At 39.1% G+C, this 22,344-nt stretch overlaps 1 protein-coding gene across 1 annotated transcript in view; it reads right to left on the bottom strand.

The window, feature by feature from the left end:
* Positions 1-22,344, bottom strand: part of LOC124545282 — a 41,269-nt gene that overhangs the window by 11,746 nt on the left and 7,179 nt on the right. The window contains exons 2-3 of the mRNA XM_047124165.1: positions 14,924-14,950; positions 7,764-8,037 (exon numbers count right to left, since the gene is read on the bottom strand). Coding sequence (XP_046980121.1) covers positions 7,795-8,037; positions 14,924-14,950 — 270 coding nt within the window. The 3' untranslated portion in view covers positions 7,764-7,794. The remainder of the gene's footprint in view (positions 1-7,763; positions 8,038-14,923; positions 14,951-22,344) is intronic.

Below are 22,344 nucleotides of genomic sequence, written 5' to 3'. Positions count from 1 at the left end.
ACTGCGGAGATGGGAACTTGCACTCCAACACATCCTTTCATCCCGCCATCCCCCTGGACCGAACCTACGTTAAACAACCTCACTCCCATTCACTCTTCAGTCTTCTCCTCTTTCCCTTTCCTCTTTAGCCATTCACGCATCTTTTCATCCTACATAGTTGTGTTTATCTTTATACTATATACCTCTTTACTTCTGTATGCATCCTCTTTGGTTTGAAGCTGGCACAGTACTTACAGTAGAATATCTTTGGCTTCCCTCTGACAACCATGCCTCCATCCTTGCTACCCTCCCTGTTTACCTTTCCCTGTTGCTTCATAACCTGGGTTGTGAGTAACTGAATCCACTTTCCCTTCTTCCCTTTTTTCCCCTCTCTCCTCCATGATGAAGGAACAAAGTTCCGAAAGCTAGGAATGTAAATTTTCAGTTCTGTTTTATGTGTATCTATCGGCTGTACTGAGCTGAGGTAAGTACTGGCCAGCCCCTCTATCTCTTTGTTAGTATTTGTTTCACACTTGACTATCTGCCACTCCCACCATACTATCCCTTCCTCTCCCCATGCCAGCCTCCTCCTTACCCCCCACCCAGTTGCCACTCCCATCATGCGCTGGCGGTGCTGTTTGCAGTGTGGTCTCAGGTCTCTGAGACTGCAGACGTTTGTGTAAGTTGCATTTATGTGAGTGTGTGTGTGTTTGCATGTGTGTATGTGTGCCTACTGCTGACAAAGGCCTTAATGGCCGAAAGCTTTAATTGTGTGACTCTTTTTGTTGTGCCTATCACGACTCAACATCTCCACTATATGGTGAGTAGCAACTTTCCTTCTCTGGTATTGTTACATTCCACCCTGGATTTTCCATAGTTTAATATTTAAAATTCCATATCTACCATGGTATTCAAGTAACTGCATTTTTTTCATTGAAATAATGTAATTTTTATGAACCATTGATAGCTGGTGAAATGAGAATTGTTGTGGGTTTTGCAGCTATATAAGTGAAGAAACTATACATTGATTTTTATACTGAGAATGGGGTTTTTCATAAACTATTTACCTGTTCTGCCCTTAGTTGCTTGTTTAATATTATACTGTTTCAGTATTCTGTCATAATTTCTTTTTCAACTGCATTATAATGTTAGTGACACTCTGTTGTGTTTTGGCAAAATAAGCAGATTTTAACATGGCAATAAGAAAAGTTAGGCATTACTCAATACTTGTCTCAGTCCTTCATGAACCCTCTCCTCAACTAGCTTCTTGGTGTGGCTAACAACTTGATAGCAGTCATGTGGTGTAAAATTTGCAACAGCTTCTTTTGTCAGCATTTCAACCTCACTGAATGTACATTTCTTAGTGTTTTTTGCCACATTACTTTTCATCTAGACCCACAGATTCTCAGTTGGATTTAAATGAGCATGATAAAGAGAAAGGCTGATGAAATTATTTCCTTTAGCATTAGCTAGTTTGTTGACCTGGTGGCATGGGTGTTTGGCTTGTACAACACTACAAGTTCCATTAACTCTGCCTTATGCATGCTATGTTGAACTTCATCCAATGGAACATTTCTTTCTACCTGGAGCAAAATATCCACTTTCCTCCACTGCATTGTTGGAGAGTGGTATGAGCATTGTCCATTACTGTTGTTGAATTCAGAGGAATGTTTACCTCCACAGCCAGTGAATGTGTTCTTGGACGACAAATTTTAATGTGAATCTCATGTTCAGATATGCTGCACTGTTGTTATTAATGTAACATCAACACAAAACACTTGTTCACAATACCTGATACCGCAAAACACTTCAGTGCCAAAAATACAATGATAGCTGATGAATGCAGATTTGCATCTAATGCTTGACACAATGTGGTACTGTTTATCCATGGTGTTGCAACAGTGGCTCTTTACCAACCAAACACCCGGCAGTGAAGTAGGGAAAGCCGGCTCGCCATTGGTGTTACCCGGTGGCATCACATACCCTCCAGCGAGCCAAACAGCAAAAGTCACAACTAATTTTAAACACACTACAAGCAGTTCAAAGATATTTTGAATACTACTACTCCTTAGGGAAATGGCATTAAGGAGTAGAAATGCAGATGCACCTTGTGTCTATGCGTGGGGGCCTCATTCAACAAGTTTAAGAGATTGTTCCAGCAGCCAAAGAGACAAATTGTGGTGTACATTGGAATAAATGGTATCTGTCATCAGGGCTCTAAGGTAATATTTGGATCATTCCAGCAACTGGCAGAGCACTTTCTGAAGACCAGCCTTGTTCATGAAGATTTGACAAAACTCACACTCTGCAGCTCTGTCCTCAGAACTGATCCTGGCCTGCTGGTTCTTAGTTGAGTGGAAAGCTTGAATCAGAGACTTCAAAGGTTCTGTGACAAGCTAGGCTGTGACTTCCTAGACTTACATCATTCAAAATATCCCAGGTGCACATTTCACTTCAGCGGCTTCTACCCAGATTGGTGACTGTGTGTGTGTACACACTACGGCTTTTTGGATTAAGCAACTCTCCTTTAGTGCCGATAACTATGACTATAGGAGACTGGGAAACATTTGTGTAAAATCCAAACAAACACCCCTTTGGGTGGAGTATTAAAATGATAGAGGTTAACTGTCAAAGCATTCACAACAGAATGCCATAGCTTTATGTGCTCCTAAGAGGCAGTGGAGCTCACATAATACTAGGTTTAGAAAGATGGTTAGCCAAAAATTGATAACAGTGAGTTTTTGTGGAAAATTTAAGTGTATATTAAAAGAATAGACTAATGTGAAATGGTGGTGTATTTGTCATGGTAAACAAGAAACTCAGATCCACCAAGGTAGAAATTGAGAGCAAATGTCACAGTGTTAGGGCAAGACACAGTATTAAGCATGGGGATAAACTTTAATTGGATCTTTCTATTGCCTACCAAGCTCACCACCATTTGTAACCAGAAACTTTGGAAAAACTTCAATTTGCTAGTACATAAGTCCCGCAGTCATACTATCATCTTCAGAGGGAACTTAAATCACGCAACAATCAATTCAGATAATTACATATTTGTAAGTGGTGGGCATGACAGTACATCCTGTGAAACTTTAATAAATATCTAGTCTTAAAAGTACCTAGAACAGATAGTTTGGAAGCCCACTCATGATGGAATTATGTTGGATCTAGCAGCAACAAACACACCTGACATCTTTGAGGATGTCCACATAGAAACTTTATTAGTGACCATGAGACAGTTGTAGCAACAAAAATTAATGAAATACAAAGGGCAACTAAACCAAGAAGAAAATTTTGTATGTTCAGCAAGCTAGACAAAGAGGTAGTAGTGTCATATCTCCATGAGAAACCTGAAACATTTATTCTGGATGGTAGACTGTAGAGGAACTATGGATCAAGTTTAAAAGAGTAGTTAACCATGAACATGATAGATGTGTACTGGTACTTAGAAGAGTTCACAATGGGAGGGACCTTCTATGATATATGCCCTACAGTCACAATAAAGTACCTTCTAAAGGAACAGGAACTACTGCATAATGGAGCTATAGATTGGAATATGCTGAACGAAACTTCTTTGGCTATTATGAGGGTAATATATGAAATTTTCAATTACAACTGTAACAGAATGTTATTGAAAGATCTCTCATAAAACTCAAAGGAATTTTAGTCATATAGAGATCATATGTTGTTAGAGGCACAAAGGTTAGTGTCCAGACACTCATGGACAAAACAGAAACTGAAATTGAGGGCAGTAAAGCAGAAATGCTGAACCCTGTTTCCAAATGTTTCTTTATGAAAGAAAAGCCAGTTTGATTCTCACAACACTGCAAGGATGAGTGAAATAGATACAGGTGTCAGCAGTACCGAGGAACTGCAGTCGCTAATGTCTAACTCCAGAAACCAGTGCAATCCCTGTCAATTTATTCACCAAATTTGCATTTGAGTTAGCGCCTCTTTCAACCATAGTACACACCTCGAACGAAATGCTTTATCCAGTGGGTGGTAACAGAAGTAATCTAAAAAGATAACATCCAATATCCTTGACATCCATTGGTTTTAGATTCTTAGACTGTATTCTGAGCTCAAATGTAATGATGTATCTTGAACAGGATGACTTCTGTGCCAACCAGCATGGATTCCAAAAACATTTCATGTGATACTTAACTCACACTTCACTCACATGACATCTTGAAACATATAGGTCAAAGTGCGGTAGCCAGGTAGATGCAGTATTTCTTGATTTCCAAAAAGCATTCAATCAGTTCCATACTTATGCTTTTTTTTAAAAGAACGAATGAAATTTATTCCTGGACTGAGGAATTCTTGGTCATCCCTGATGGAGAATCATTGACAGATGAAGACGTAACTTCAGGTAGGCGTATATAACTGTTTTGAAAACCTTGCTGTTGCTATTCTATATTAATGACCTTGTAGACAATGTTTTAACTTTAGACTTCTCGCATATGGTGTGTCTCTCTATAATGAACTAGGCCTATTGCCTGTGGAAACTACTTAGATAATCAATCAGATCCTGGCAATATTTTAAAGTGGTTCAAATATTGCCAGTTTGCTTAAAAACATTTGAAAATGTGTATCCTATGACTACAATAGCAATGAATCACAATTGGAATCACTTAAGTCATACAAATACCATTGTGTAACAATTTGTAGGGATATAAAATGGAATGATCAATGGGCTAAGTCATCGGTAAATCAGGTGGGAGGCTTTGACTGATTTGTAGAATAGTAGGGATTGTGTACAAAACACACATGTGACATCCTAGAATCTGTCTCAGGTGTGTAGAACCCTTACAAAATAGCATTAACAGTGGCTATTGAATGTATACAAAGAAGGCAGCCAAATTGTCACTGATTTGTCTGGCTCATGGCAGGGCATCATAGAAATGTTGAAAAACCTGAACTGCAGTTGAAGATAGACATAAAGTATCCCACAAAAGTATACTTACAGAGTTTCAAGAGCTACTTTAAGTGATGAATCTAGAAATATCCTACAACCCTACATATTACTCCCCTAGGGACCTTGTAGATAAGATTGAACTATGTGTAGGACAGAGGCATTTAAACAATCATTCTTCTTGTGGTTATATGTGAATGGAGTGGTATGCCAGCCCTAGTACCTGGTACAATGGAAAGCACCCTGTGTCATGCACTTCACAATGGTTTCCAAATGTGGATGCAGATATGGAAGAAACTCTTAACACATGGTACATTTGGAAGTACTGGTATCCTCTGCCATGCACTTCAGAGTGGTTTGCAAAAGTGTGGATTAGTGCCTGTAGCTCATAAGAATGCACACAACAGGAATGTTGCTGTGAGCTGGTGGCATGCCCTAGACAGAATAGTGCACACTTTTCTAAAAACATTTTCAGAAATGTAATTATAGGACATAACTGTGAGTGGCTTGTACAGTTCTGAGCAATGTATGAGGGGCAGTCAAATGAAAATCGAACACCCACCACAACTTGATCATAAAATGGTTCTATTCAAAAGTAATCACCACATACATTAAGACTTTTATCCCACTGGCAGATGAGATGATCAATGCCTGTTTTCTAGAATATGGTCAGCTGCTAACATATCCACAACCGCACCCATCCTTGTACTTCCTTGATTGACTAAAATCAAAGTTCAAATGCATTTTTCTTCAGGTCACCAAAAATGTGAAAATCACATGGTGAAAGATCTGGACTGTATAGAGGACATAGCAGTATTTCCAAACCAAATCACTGAAACATAGCCTTCATCTGATTGGCAGCCTGGGTGCTCGTGTTATCATGCGACAGGATTATTGTGTCTGACAGAATTCCTTGGCATTTGGTTTTAGGGTGTGTCACAGTTTCTGCAAAGTGTCTTCATAGCACAGCACATTGACTGTGGTTCCATGCTTTTGCAGTCAAAGAAGAAGGTCATCATGACCTTAACAGAACTTTTGTGAACAGCTTTGGATTTCTTTGGCAGAAGAGATGTGGGATGTTTTCACTGTTAGCTTTGTTGTTTACCCTTGGGCTGTCAGAATTCTGTTGGACAGAATCATCCTGTTGCACAATAATGTCTGCCCTGACATTGTCAATTGGAAAAGGCTACTCTTTAGTGATTTGGTTTGGAAACACTGGAACATCCTCTGTACAGTCCATATCTTTCACAATGTGATTTTCACACCTTTGGCGACCTGAAGATGTCTGTTCCAGTCAGATGCTGCATGGGGTAGCCATGCGGTCTGAGGCGTCTTGTCATGGTTCGCACAGTTCCGGCGGAGGTTTGAGTCCTCCCTCGGCTCAAGTTAGTTTAAGTTAGATTAAGTAGTGTGTAAGCCTAAGGACTGATGGCCTCAGCAGTTTGGTCCCATAGTCCTTACCACGAATTTCCAATTTCAGTCAGATGTAGAAGTCCAAGAGTGGATGTTGTTGTGGATCCATCTGTTGCTAACCATGTTCTATGAAACAGAAATTGATCATCTCGTCTCCCAGTGGGATAAATGTCTTAATGGAAGTGGTGATTAATTTGAATGGAACCATTCCATGATCCTCTTGTGGCCAGTATTCAGTTTTCATTTGACTGCCTCTCATAAATATATTAATTTATATCACCTATATATTTTACCAATGTCTGCCCCCTGTAGCTGAGTGGTCAGCGCGACAGAATGCCAATCCTAATGCCCGGGTTCGATTCCCGGCTGGGTCGGAGATTTTCTCTGCTCAGGGACTGGGTGTTGTGTTGTCCTAATCATCATCATTTCATCCCCATTGACTCGCAAGTCGCTGAAGTGGCGTCAAATCGAAAGACTTGCATCCGGCGAATGGGGGGGAGGCCCTAGTCACATGACATTTTGCCGATACTTCCAAAATAATCAGTCAGATTCTCTATTTGTGTGTAAATAGTATCAACAGCTGCTGTATAAATACTTTATTAATTGTGTTACTGTGTATGCAACTACTAAATGATTTTTTTGTCATAATCAACACTTCGATTTATTCAGCTAAACCACTGCCAATGGAAGGTTTTCCTTACCTGTTTACTGATGCAATTTGGATGTCATGTCTGCATGCATATCTCACTAGGATTTGTCTCTTTCTCACTAGTGATGTACATAAAAAAAAGAAACTGGAGACCATAAATGACATGCAATGAAACACAATATGACTGCCAATGAACGTTACTAGTGAGGAAATATTTTTTGAACAGCCAATAACACCAATGATGGACAGCAGCAGGGTGGAGGGGAGTAAGAGGTATGCATATCTCCCAGCCCCCTGCTTTACCCCTCACAGGTATTCTTCTCAGCTGGCTATTACAGAATTGGGTGTACTATTTGTTCACAACATCCTGACCAAGTCTCCCTAGTTCTGAATCATCAGAAGTTGGTCAACTTTGGGCCACTAGTGTTTTATGTCTGATTGCTGCCAATACTAACAATCTTAAGAGACAACATTTGTGCGTACACTAGTCATTACGTTGTAACAGCTATGCTGCAGCAGTAGGCACATGTGTAGTTCTGCCCTGTGTGAGAAATGTACAATTTGTTGCACCCACATCCCCCTTCTCACTGAGACAGTCAATGTATTGGACATCAGTGGGCAGAGCTTGCTTCCTCAGCTCATTGTACCCTGCTGTGAATTCAGTCAGGACATTGTGAACAAATGCAGATATAGGTGTCACCTCCACTCCCATTGCACTGCTCCTCCATTGGTGACACTGATGTGCCATTTAGCATTCCCGTAAGCCACCAGTGAAGAGTCTTCCCGTTACAGACAATCAATATTTACCAGTAGAATGTTTTCTGCTCTCCAGCTGGCATCAGCCCTGAACTTTCTCGGCAGCCTGGATGCCACCTGCGGCACCCGTCTTGGCCATCTCAATGGGTGTCTGTATGGCGGTTTTGGCGGCGTCAATTCCACCTTTGGCTGCCTCAGCACCACCACCAATCATTCCACCGTCTGTCCCAATGCTGTCTGCCTGCCGCTTCACCACCGTCTTTGATCCATCAGTGACACCAGAGGTGGCTCTGAAGCTGCTGGACCACTGATGATGATTCACCACCTGTGGGAAGAGCAATACTATTGTTGTTACGGTCTTACGTATGAAGGCTGGTTCGATGAAGTTCTCCAAACAAGTCTATTCTGAAAGAACATCTCTAATTCTGTACAAATGCTGTAATCTACATCCACATTTACCTGTGTACTGTATACAATGAGATGACAAGTCATGGGATACCTCCCAAAATCGTGTTGGGCTTCCTTTTGCCTGGTTTAATGCAGGAGCTCTAAGTGGCATGGACTCAATAAGTCAGTGGAAGTCCCCTGTAGAAATATTGAGCTATGCTACCTCTATAGCAATCCATAATTGCGAAAGTGTTGCTGGTGCACGAACTAACCTCATGATTATGTCCCATAAATGTTCAATGGGATTCCTGTTGGGGAATCTGGGTGGCCAAATCATTCACTTGAATGTCCAGAATGTGCTTCAAACCAATCACAAGCAACTGTAGCCTGGTGACATGTCACATTGTCATCCATAAAAATTCCATCGTTGTTTGGGAACGTGAAGTCCATGAATGGCTGCAAATGGTCTCCAAGTTGCTGAACATAACCGAGGACCTAGTCCGTTCCATGTAAACACAGCCCCCATCATTTCAGTGCTACCGCCACCTCCCACAGTGCCTTGTTGACAACTTGGGTCCATGGCTTAATAGGATGTGCACCACACTCGAATCCTAGCATCAGCTCTTACTAACTGAAATTGGGACTCACCTAACCATGTCAGAGTTTCCCAGTTGTTTGGGGTCCAACCGATATGGTCACGAGCCCAGGAGAGATCCTGCAGGTGATGTGCTGTTGGCAAAGTCATTTGCGTCGGTCATGTGTCGTCATAGTTCATTGACACCAAATCTGGCTGGACTGTCTAACGGATACGTTTTTTGTACATCACACATAGATTTCTGCAGTTATTTCATGCAGTGTTGCTTGTCAGTTACCACGGTAATGCCTGAAATATTGTATTCTCGGCACACTCTTGACGCTGTGAATCTTGGAATATTGAATTCCCTAACAATTTATGAAATGGAATGACCCTATGTCTAGCTTCAACTACCATTCTGCATTAAAAATCCGTTGATTCCCATGGTGCGGCCATAATCACTTCAGAAACCTTTTCACATGACTCATATGAGTAAAATGACAGCTCCGCCATCGCATTGCCCTTTTATATCTTGTGTATGTGGTGCTACTGCCATCTGTATGTGTGCATATCGCTATCAGATGACTTTTGTGACTTCGGTATAGTCGAGCCTTAGTCTGCCTCTACAGTGTGCTAACTGTAAGTCTGTAAGTTGGCCAATTCCTAGAGTGGGTTATGGGGAGTGCAGGATGCCTTCATATTGGCCGCTATGGGGTGAGGACCTATGTACAGGTAAAATTCATTTAAATGTTGTTCATAATTGAAATTGTCTCATTTGCTCATGTATTTAATAAAGATCGTCATTGCAATAGTTACATAGGCTATGTATCACAAAAGGAAAGGAAACAGTTAGAAATAAAATGAAATACAACACAGTAAAACAGCAGATGCCAACGGGTCAGCCATGGCTCCTCATAAGTTGTTCCATGTGTAATGGCATCGATGTGTATAAGGCGCAAATGGTGCCCTGTGGTTTGGCCATCCATGCTGCATTCACCTGGTTCCAAAGTTTATCTGTGGTGGTTGGCACCGGGCCACAGCACTGAACTTGTTGTTTTACCATATTCCACACATTTCTGACTGGGGACAAGTCTGGTGATCTGGCGGGCCAGGACAAAAGGCTGACATCCTGTGACACCAAGACGGCACATGTTCATTCAGCAACATGTTGCCGTGCACAGTCTTGTTGAAAAATGGCGTCTGGGATATTGTGCAGAAAGGATATGGCTACAGGTTGTACGATGTCATTCGTGTAGGTCACACTGGTCACAGTGCCCTGGACAAACACTGTGATTTGTGGTTGTAACCAATAGCACCCCACACCATTAGGCCTAGAGTTGGCGCTGTAGGTCTTGTGGGAATGTGGTCACTATGATGCCACAAACCCTGTCTGTGGCGAAACGAAATGCTGCTATCATTTTGACACTAACAGGATCTGGATTTGTTTGAAAATACTATCTGATCCCATTCCTGTCCCCAGTGACGTCGTTATATACACCATTGCCATCTAGCATGTTTCTGCACGTTTGTAAAAGGTAGGTGGAGAAGTGGATGACATGCATGTAACCCATGCTGTAATAAATGATGGCAGACTGTCACTGCTGATCATGTACGATGTGTTACACTGTTCAACTGTGTGGCAGAGCTGAGGAGGACGCATGTCTGTCATACAATGCCATTTGGATGGGATGTCGATCTTCTTGGGGTGGTCTGGGTGGTGCAACCTGACCCATTTCATTGTGTTCTATGACCATCCGTCAACCATTCTAGACACACCTGTTGCACTGCTGAAACACTTCATCTCAGACGAGCAGTTATTTCCCAGATGACTGCGTCACATTTTCTCATGCCAATAATTTTCCCTCTTTCAGACTCATTGATTTGATGGTACAGCTCAGGCATATGTCTGCAAGGTATCCTGCACATTTTCTCAAGTCACACTGGTCCATTAACTTTGGTTTATAGTGACAACGAGACCCACGGGCACATTTCACCGGTAGGTGGTGTTGCACCGTGATATCACAGGCCAATGTGATTGAAATGCTAATCATTTTTGCAGAGATTACTAATGTACATGTCCTGCAAATATGAATGTCCTGTCTCTAGTCATTCGAGGTATTCTTTTTTTTTCTGAACATGAGTGTACTTTACTACCCTTCTCTTATGTGTTCAACTATGTACTACCAAAGATAATACACATGTTACAACTTTGCTGTTCACAACATGAATATTTGGCTTGCTTCTATGTATTTATGGCATTAATTGGTTGCCAAAAGGGACTCTAAAGAAATTGCATGATGTATATTAAAACATATTGTAATAAATTTTCAGAAGCTAACCCATGGTGAAGAAGGGAAGTTGATAATTTGGCCAGACTGTTGTGTTGGTCAGAACAAAAATTGGTGCAGTGTGTCCTTACATATGTATTTGATTTCTAGAAATCAGAAAATTATGGTCCCTGGCCATAGCTTCTTACCATGTGACTGGACCTTCGTCCTCATTGAATGTCATAAAAAATTATTTAAACCTATAGCTCCTGAAGATTGGGCACATGTCATTGCCAAATCTTGGATGAAAAAATCGTCCTCTGTGACAGAAATAAGCCAAAATGACTTCAAGGACTGTCAGTGTATACTGGCTCAAAATACCCCAAGATCACCCTGTCTCACTCTATGCAAGGATAAAACACAATATTCTGAGACCGAGGAATTGTTGTCCAGTATTTCCACTTACTTATGGGTTACTTGACCCTGATCAGTTGCTGCCTTGTACCACATGTAGCTTCTGATCAGTAACAAGAAAAATGTGGATCTGATAGATATGATTCAGCTCATGAATAAACAAGAACATCTGACTTCTACCAAAACCTGCCCTCCGAATGAATCTGCTATGTGTTACATTTCAATGTGCAGAAATTAGATGAAAGGCCTGTTTTGTTAAAGGCAACAGCAAGTTTGATGTAATTATCTGTGTTGAACATTACTCAGTTGATGGACAAACAAGAACACCACCAAATTCACAAGAATTTTATTCTGTTGTACAAGGGTGGTTTGAAAAGTTCTTGGAATCACCATGAGATGTCAGCACTAGCGCAACGAGTTGTTCACATGATATTCGTTGGACTGTTTCCTGTAAACGAGTGTAACGTCAGTGCTCTCTGAAGAGAGCTGTGGCAGTGACATGGCTCTGTTGTTCCCGCATAGTGATTTGTGAAGATGGAAAAAATCGAGATTCGAGCAGTGTTAAGTACTTTGTAAAGAAAGGTATGAAAGTAAAGGACATACATGCCAATTTCCAGAATACACTGGAGGACTCTGCCAATTCCTATTCAAATGTTGCCAAGTGGAAAAATGAATTTAAATATGGTTGGGATAGCTCAGATGATGATCTGTGCAGTGGTCAGCCAAGATGTGTCACTACTCCAGAAATCATTGCAAAAGTGCACAAAATGGTCATGGAGGATTGCCAATTGAAATTGCATGAAATTGCTCATTCTTGCCAGATGTCATCTGAAAGGGCATATCACATTTTAAGTGAAGAATTAGAAATGCAAAAATTATCTGCAAGATGGGTGCCGCGACTCTTGATGCGCACACGCACACATGTGCTTTTGCCATGGCAAAATTACACAAACTAAGGTATGAATTGTTGCCACACCCGCCTTATTCACCTGATGTGGCTACGTCAGACTTCCAGCTCATCCAAAAACTGAAAATTTCTCTTGGTGGACGAAGATTCACTTCAAACGAAGAATTGATAGCCAGAGTTGACAACTTTTTGCAGGACTGGAGGAAACTCATTTTCGAGATGGGATCAAGGCATTGGAACATCGTTGGCCCAAGACTACATTGAAAAATAAAAAAGGGTTTCAGTGATGTCAGTACTTTTTTCCTCTTCCGTTCTGAGAACTTTTCAAACCATTCCCGTATGTTCTGTTTTAATGTATGCTGTGTCACATATCTTAGTTAATGTGTATTGTTTACTTCTGTACAGCACATTCGTAATAGCACATGTCTAACTCTGAAATGGTTTTGTGTCATGGCATGATTCTTTAGCCCTTCCTATAAGTGACATCATCCACAAGAGTGCAGAGGAATAACATGTACTGCCATGTCACCACTGCAGCACTCCCCAGAGTTCTGTCCACGAAAACATGGAACACACACACTTCCTATAAAGTCATGAAATGCGACATATCATATTCTTCCAGCCGTCCATTGATGTGTTCTGTCAACCAACCCCTTATTTTAGTGAAGATGGGCCATAAATTTCTTTCCTCACCGAAGCCATTCAATACCTCTTTACTACTTATCCAATCTAACTGTTTCAGATAAGGTTTTCATGGTATTGCCAGTCTGCAATTTATGTCCTACTTACTTCTCCTACTGCAAGTTACTTCCCTTCTCAAATAACAAAACTCATTTCTACATTTAGTTTATTTTCTAACCTAATTCCCCCTGCATCATCTGGTTTAACTCAACTACAATCATTACCAATGATTTACTTTTGTTGATGATCTCATAGCCTCCTTTCAACATACTATCCAGTCCATTTAACATCAATAAAATTACAACACCAGGAAGGACAGAAAATAAAGGAAGTTTACTTGTTGAGTATATACAGTACAGTAGGAAAAATAGCTGCATAATCTTCCCTTATACAAGGAATGTTTGTTGTGTTACTCCTATCTACTTTGTGCAGTTTCTCTAAAATGCTAATCATCTGCACATCCCAGCTTGTAGCATACTTCAAGGCTAAGCATATCCCCTGATGTGTTCTCTACTTTGCTCTCCATCCCAAGCTGTCCCATCACACACCGCATCGGCATGCGCAATGGTGCTGCCAAGGAGTGCGTGCAGAGGAGCATGGACAGCTGGGCGCATCCGCATCTATGCATCTTGCTATTGAAGTGGCTATACATTATACAATGTGTACATTATGCAAGAAATAGTGTGGAAGTATGGAACAAACACACTCAATATTGTATAAGCATTGCATACTTTACTTTGAATCATATCACATAGTACATACGAACTTATAGAACTATTTTCGCAGATATGACAAATTTCAAAAGTGAAAGAGTAAATAGATATTTCAAAGAGTAAATATAATTCCCTAATTCGCATTATATTTTCTAAATCAATAAGTAACTTGTATTACACACTGTCTAAAGCAGCCTACTCTGGGTTCAAACTGTCTCCTTACCAAATCTCATCGAAATTGGTTCGTTGGTTTAGTAATATGACATTATATATCTTGAACTACGAGTCGCACAATGATATGATTTTGGAGGTACCTTCAGTGGTATATGTGAACACTGTCTGCAAGATGTGTTATGAATAGGCCTACAGTTGTAGTAAAGAAACAATAAATTGAAATGCCATGCCTGATGCAAAAATGAGCAGTGAATCTGTATTAAGCGATACACTGTTTTCCTTTCATCATTTTGTAGGGGTTGTCAGCGAGAAAAAAATTCATAAAGCTTGTAGTGTGTTTATGTATAGAATCTGATGCAAGTCAAATACTGGATGAATAAAAACTGAGTATTCACGTGTTATGGCCTACACTTCATTTTCACCCCCATCCCTTGGATAGGTAGGTGGTTATTACCTCCATAGCAGTTCTATTCAGACTGTAAGTATATGTTACCAAGGTTGGTTGAAATTGGTCCTGGGTTTTGGATGATGTGTAACATATGTACATACATACATTTTTATAATATGTATGGATATCTTTTTTTTTTTCGTTATATGGTTGTGATGAAATAAAGCCTATATGGTGTCCCAGGCTGTCCTCAAGTTACATTCGAAAATCCCATGAAAATTCGTCTAGTAATTTTGAAGGCTAACATGTTCAAATGGGCAGACAAGAAACTTTTGGTAAAACTTTAAATCACGATGTTTTTTTCTGTGATCCGATTTTTGTAAGCTAAAGTCTGTACAGTGCCCCAAGGTATGCTGAAGTTATCTGTGAAGCCCTGTGAAAATTCGTCCGGTAGCTTAGGAGAAGCGTGTTCAAACAGACAAGCATGTCAGTTTTACAGTTTTATTATTAATTCAGATTAGACCAAATCAAGTTCTAATTCTTGCATAAAATTGGTACAGTAGTCGGAACGTCTCTCTGTATATAACACAGATTTTGTTTAAGTCTGCGTTCATAGACTTTAAGTTAATTTATTGAGGATTCTGTTTCTATTTTGTTTATATCACTGGATGATTTGCTTTGTGACTGTCAATCTATTGTTACTTACACTTGCTGCATCACTGTGAACGGCTACCTGAAATGAAAAAAAAAGAAGACGAAATGTCAGTAAACTTTTATACTTGTCAGCAGTAAACAAAGGCAGATTTCAGCAACAAAGTGTTAAAGCATACATACTAGTACATCTGTTCAAAACTTTTGCGGCAAATGAAATCGACTTTGCCTTTTTTGGTGCTGGGGGGGGGGGGGGGGCTTCCATTCACTGAAATAATTTTATACATGCTACTACAGCTGTTAATACTTTAAGGCAAACACGGCTCTTGGTTTCTATATCAGGGAGGGTTGCAACATTTCATTGGTCAAAATGGTTGTACTAGGGCTCTCTTGGATACTTTAGTGTAACAAATGTACTAGAAATCATAAGTTTTCGAGATGTTGTAGTAGGAATGCTATGAGGATTCTGACCTGATTTTACCTTCATGGACATCACATGATCATGAAGGTAATAACATGCCCATCACAAGAACACTGATGTCTTCAATGATCTTGAGCGTATGACATCTCCAAGACGGCAGGAAATTTAAAAATAGTGATAATATTAAAAATTAAAAATGGTAGTTGGAAGGAAATTACAAAAATAAAGATGGCAAATGGTGGTAAATATTGAAAAAAAAATGCAAGTTGGCCCTGGCAGGAACTGCCATTGTCCCAATCATGGTGGCTAACATTACCCCAAATGCATGATGAATACTATTGGGGTAACGAAGGTCACCATTCACAGTAATGGTAGTCACTACAATTTGCGTAATACCAGTCAGCAGCTACTGGGCAATATGCTATTTCACCCAAATGTCATGTAGTTCCCTCTGGTTGATGATTTAGCATTATCAGCAGAACATGACAAATGTTTTGTACTGCAAGATAAAGTTAATACCCTAGCACAGAATTACTGTAATGTTTGACTGACATTGAAAGTGGGCAGCTGAAAGTGCAGGAACAGACATTACTTTTTCTTTGGAATGCAATCTTTTTATAAGGAAATTTATGTATAGAATACTTTTGTCTAATTTTTCTCCACAAACTCCTCCATCCCTAATATACTATGCAAACAGATGAAATTTTCTGATGAGAGAGAATATTAAGTGCTTACCTATTTATTTTTTGACATTGGAAATACTGTTAGAGACAATAGTTCTGAACAAGCACAGAATTCTGACGCTTGTGTGTGTGTGTGTGTGTATGTGTGTGTGTGTGTGTGTGTGTGTGTGTGTGTGTGTGAGAGATGTATAAACGAATACCTTTGCAAACGCTGCTAATTCAGATGAAGGAAGTTGGATGTCTTTTGTGTGTGTGTGTGTGTGTGTGTGTGTGTGTGTGTGCTTTCGAATTTTTTTCGATAAATGATTCTGTGGGAAATTACTGTGTATAGTTCTGAAATGGAGAGTTTGGCAAAAAATTTATAGTGAATATCGGGAATCTATCTCGATATTTAAAAAATATCATTATTTGCTCTTGATATATCGAAAAAGTATCGAGAAACTATCAACATACTTGCCTATAAAAATTTCGGCTGCACATTGTAAATGCACTGCTGGCTGTAGAGCTGTATTTTTAAGTACTGATTTTTTTATTAGATATTCTGTACATTAACAAGCTAGCAGCCTGCCTATCCGCCTTACAGCAAGAATTGAAAAGAAAATTATGCATGTTCATGCTTGGTAATAACCACCTTGCTAAGAATGGTAACTACATGTAAGTGGTTCAATAAAAGTAGTCTGATGGGTCCTTCGTTAGTTTTCATCACATATCGATTTGTCCAAAGCATTTCATGTCGACTTCCCTGTTTTTGCAGTTCTGCAAACGCAACGACCTCGCAGTCATAGCATCACTGCATGGGGAAGTTAACGCTGCAGTTTCTGTTGGTACCACCGAGCATCGATTACACCAGCATTTCCACTCACATATCTCTGCCCGCCACAAACACCAGTTTTGTATTTCTTCACCATTTTCACAAATGTTTTTGAAGAATGTCGATGTGAAGAAACAGCACACTTAAAAATTATTTTTTTGGACAGCTGGTGCGGTATTTCTTCACATCGGAAATCTTGTTATTCCATTCATTCCGCCAACCCTCAGTGCAATCTGACTTCTTCTTTTGTGCTACGTCTACTTGCTTCATACAGTCAGAAGAAAAGATTGGACACGATGGAAGCTCAAAGAGTAGTAAAACTTCTTCAAGCAGTGAAAGTAAAATTGTGTTCTACTACAACTTCGAAAGAACATCTTCAAATATTTACCAAATATTGTGAAAAAATATAAAATAAAAATATTGGCGCTCGATATTGCCTTTTTGATATCGATACAACAGGGGAAAAATATCGCCGATGTATATCTGAACTTTTTTGGAAAAAATGTCAACATGTCGATACTTTATTGACAGCCTTACTACACTGTAACTGATTGTAAAAAATTTTCTGGTAGCGTCCTATTGCATTTTTTTAATTTACTTCCATCCGCCATGTATAAGTTTTGAATTTACTATCATCTTCCGTCATTAATTTTTAAATTTCCCACCATCTGACATCTGATGATATCACTGAAAAAGAGGTGTGGATAGTGACTTCATAATGATGACAAATTAAATCCTTTTGACTAGGCGAGCCAGAATCGGCATAGCATCCCTACTTTGTTTTATCTGGTGGATCACTGAAGACGCATATTTTCGTAATATGAAAGTATTAATACGAAAAAACCAAATATTAAAATAGAGACATTCATCATTTTTCATGTATATTCAGTCTGCAAGGAAGCATGATGTTCCAGTAACGGTTTCTATGCTATGGATGGCTAACAGAAGCAACCCAAGGAGTCGCCATATTACCCGAAAATTACCTCGAGCAATTAAACAGAGAACCGACTCGTGGAGATAACATCTTGGACCTACTGATAGCAAACAGACCCGAACTTTTCGACTCTGAAAGTATAGAACAGGGAATCGGCGATCATAAGGCCGTTGCAGCATCCCTGAATATGGAAGTTAATAGGAATATAAAAAAAGGGAGGAAGGTTTATCTGTTTAGCGAGAGTAATAGAAGGCAGATTTCAGACTACCTAACAGATCGAAACGAAAATTTCTGTTCTGACACTGACAATGTTGAGTGTTTATGGAAAAACTTCAAGGCAATCGTAAAATGCGTTTTAGACAGGTACGTGCCGAGTAAAACTGTGAGGGGCGGGAAAAACCCACCGTGGTTCAACAACAAATTTAGGAAACTACTGCGAAAGCAAAGAGAGCTTCACTCCAAGTGTAAACGCAGCCAAAACCTCTCAGACAAACAGAAGCTAAAAGATGTCAAAGTTAGCATAAGGAGGGCTATGCGGACGCGTTCAGTGAATTCGAAAGTAAAATTCTATGTACCGACTTGACAGAAAATCCTAGGAAGTTCTGGTCTTACGTTAAATCAGTAAGTGGCTCGAAACAGCACATCCAGACACTCCGGGATGATGATGGCATTGAAACAGAGGATGACATGCGTAAAGCTGAAATACTAAACACCTTTAACCAAAGCTGTGTCACAGAGGAAGACAGCACTGCAGTACCTTCTCTAAATCCTCGCACAAACGAATAAATGGCTGACATTGAAATAAGTGTCCAAGGAATAGAAAAGCAACTGGAATCACTCAACAGAGGTTCCAAATGATTGGAAAAGAACACAGGTAGTCCCAGTCTTCAAGAAGGGTCGCCGAGCAGATGCGCAAAAATATAGACCTATATCTCTGACATCGATCTGTTGTAGAATTTTAGAACATGTTTTTTGCTCGCGTATCATGTCGTTTTTGGAAACCCAGAATCTACTCTGTAGGAATCAACATGGATTCCGGAAACAGCGATCGTGTGAGACCCAACTCGCTTTATTTGATCATGAGACCCAGAAAATATTTGATACAGGCTCCCAGGTAGATGCTATTTTCCTTGACTTCCAGAAGGCGTTCGATACAGTTCCTCACTGTCGCCTGATAACCAAAGTAAGAGCCTACAGAATATCAGACCAGCTGTGTGGATGGATTGAAGAGTGTTTAGCAAACAGAACACAGCATGTTGTTATCAATGGAGAGACGTCTACAGACGTTAAAGTAACCTCTGGCGTGCCACAGGGGAGTGTTATGGGACCATTGCTTTTCACAATATATATAAATGACCTAGTAGATAGTGTCGGAAGTTCCATGCGGCTTTTCGCGGATGATGCTGTAGTATAGAGAGAAGTTGCGGCATTAGAAAATTGTAGCGAAATGCAGGAAGATCTGCAGCGGATAGGCACTTGGTGCAGGGAGTGGCAACTGACCCTTAACATAGACAAATGTAATGTATTGCGAATACATAGAAAGAAGGATCCTTTATTGTATTAGATTAGATTAGATTAGATTAGATTAGATTAATACTAGTTCCATGGATCATGAATACGATATTTCGTAATGATGTGGAACGAGTCAAATTTTCCAATACATGACATAATTAGGTTAATTTAACAACATACTTAAGTTAATATAACTTTATTTTTCTTTTTTTTTTCTTTTTTTAAATTTTTTTTTCTTTTTTTTTCTTAGTTTATATCTAAAAATTCCTCTATGGAGTAGAAGGAGTTTTCATTCAGAAATTCTTTTAATTTCTTCTTAAATACTTGTTGGTTATCTGTCAGACTTTTGATACTATTTGGTAAGTGACCAAAGACTTTAGTGCCAGTATAATTCACCCCTTTCTGTGCCAAAGTTAGATTTAATCTTGAATAGTGAAGATCATCCTTTCTCCTAGTATTGTAGTTATGCACACTGCTATTACTTTTGAATTGGGTTTGGTTGTTAATAACAAATTTCATAAGAGAATATATATACTGAGAAGCTACTGTGAATATCCCTAGATCCTTAAATAAATGTCTGCAGGATGATCTTGGGTGGACTCCAGCTATTATTCTGATTACACGCTTTTGTGCAATAAATACTTTATTCCTCAGTGATGAATTACCCCAAAATATGATGCCATATGAAATCAATGAGTGAAAATAGGCGTAGTAAGCTAATTTACTAAGATGTTTATCACCAAAATTTGCAATGACCCTTATTGCATAAGTAGCTGAACTCAAACGTTTCAGCAGATCATCAATGTGTTTCTTCCAATTTAATCTGTCATCAATGGACACACCTAAAAATTTGGAATATTCTACCTTAGCTATATGCTTCTGATTGAGGTCTATATTTATTAATGGCGTCATACCATTCACTGTACGGAACTGTATGTACTGTGTCTTATCAAAATTCAGTGAGAGTCCGTTTACAAGGAACCACTTAGTAATTTTCTGAAAGACAGTATTGACAATTTCATCAGTTAATTCTTGTTTGTCAGGCGTGATTACTATACTTGTATCATCAGCAAAGAGAACTAACTTTGCCTCTTCATGAATATAGAATGGCAAGTCATTGATATATAATAAGAACAACAAAGGACCCAAGACAGACCCTTGTGGGACCCCATTCTTGATAGTTCCCCAGTTTGAGGAATGTGCTGATCTTTGCATGTTACGAGAACTACTTATTTCAACTTTATGCACTCTTCCAGTTAGGTACAAATTAAACCATTTGTGCACTGTCCCACTCATGCCACAATACTTGAGCTTGTCTAGCAGAATTTCATGATTTATACAGTCAAAAGCCTTTGAGAGATCACAAAAAGTCCCAATGGGTGGTGTTCGGTTATTCAGATCATTCAAAATTTGACTGGTGAAAGCATATATGGCATTTTCTGTTGAAAAACCTTTCTGGAAACCAAACTGACATTTTGTTAGTACTTCATTTTTACAGATATGTGAAGCTACTCTTGAATACATTACTTTCTCAAAAATTTTGGATAAAGCTGTTAGAAGGGAGATTGGACGGTAATTGTTGACATCAGATCTATCCCCCTTTTTATGCAAAGGTATAACAATAGCATATTTCAGTCTATCAGGCAAAATGCCCTGTTCCAGAGAGCTATTACACAGGTGGCTGAGAATCTTACTTATCTGTTGAGAACAAGCTTTTAGTATTTTGCTGGAAATGCCATCAATTCCATGTGAGTTTTTGCTTTTAAGCAAGTTTATTATTTTCCTAATTTCAGAGGGAGAAGTGGGTGAGATTTCAATTGTATCAAATTGCATAGGTATGGCCTCTTCCATTAACAGCCTAGCATCTTCTAATGAACACCTGGATCCTACTATATCCACAACATTTAGAAAATTATTATTAAAAATATTTTCAACTTCTGACTTTTTGTTCGTAAAGTTTTCATTCAATTTCATGGTAATACTGTCTTCCTCTGCTCTTGGTTGACCTGTTTCTCTTTTAATAATATTCCAAATTGTTTTAATTTTATTATCAGAGTTGCTGATTTCAGACATGATACACATACTCCTGGATTTTTTAATAACTTTTCTTAATATAACACAGTAGTTTTTATAATTTTTGATAGTTTCTGGGCCACTACTCCTTCTTGCTGTCAGATACATTTTCCTTTTCCGGTTACAAGATATTTTTATACCCTTAGTAAGCCATGGTTTGTTACAAGGTTTCTTACGAGTATATTTAACTATTTTCTTGGGGAAGCAGTTTTCAAATGCATTTACAAAAATGTCATGAAATAAATTATATTTTAAATTGGCATCAGGTTCACGGTACACCTCATCCCAGTCTATCTGCTGTAGGCTTTCCCTGAAATTTGCAATTGTTAAATCGTTGACTGAACGTACTACTTTGGAGGACTGTTTAGTATTGCTGAATGGAGCTATGTCATATATTGTAACTAGCTGTGCACCATGATCAGAAAGACCATTCTCAACAGGCTAAGCATTTATATGGTTAAACTTATCTTGGTCTATAAAGAAGTTATCTATCAGTGAGCTGCTATCCTTTACCACCAGAGTAGGAAAATCAATAACGGGTGTCAAATTGAAAGAACCGAGTAATACTTCAAGGTCATTTTTCCTATTACCCTCTTTCAGAGAATCTACATTGAAGTCCCCACAAATAATAATTTGCTTCCCCCTGTCTGACAGATAGCACAACAAGGAGTCCAAATTTTTCAGAAATAGATGAAAATTTCCTGATGGGGACCTTTATACAGTTACAATTATAAATGTGCCCTTATTTAATTTAAGCTCACAGGCACATGCTTCTATATGTTTCTCTACACAAAACTTTTTTGTTTCTATACTTTTTGCACAATGATAACTTTTGACATATATGGCAACTCCTCCTTTCTCCATATTTTCTCTCATTACATGTGCAGAGAGCTTATATCCACTTACATTTACCTTATCCATATCAGTAACAATGTGATGCTCAGACAGGCATAGTATATCTATTTCATTCTCAGCTCCTAAATCTTCTAAACAAACCAGAAGCTCATCTACTTTATTCTTTAAACTCCCAATATTTTGATGA

The sequence above is a fragment of the Schistocerca americana genome, chromosome 8 (genome assembly GCF_021461395.2).
Source record: "Schistocerca americana isolate TAMUIC-IGC-003095 chromosome 8, iqSchAmer2.1, whole genome shotgun sequence".
Lineage (NCBI taxonomy): Eukaryota > Metazoa > Arthropoda > Insecta > Orthoptera > Acrididae > Schistocerca > Schistocerca americana.
The sequence above is the reverse complement of the archived record's forward strand: the minus strand, read 5'-3'. Positions and strand labels throughout refer to the sequence as shown.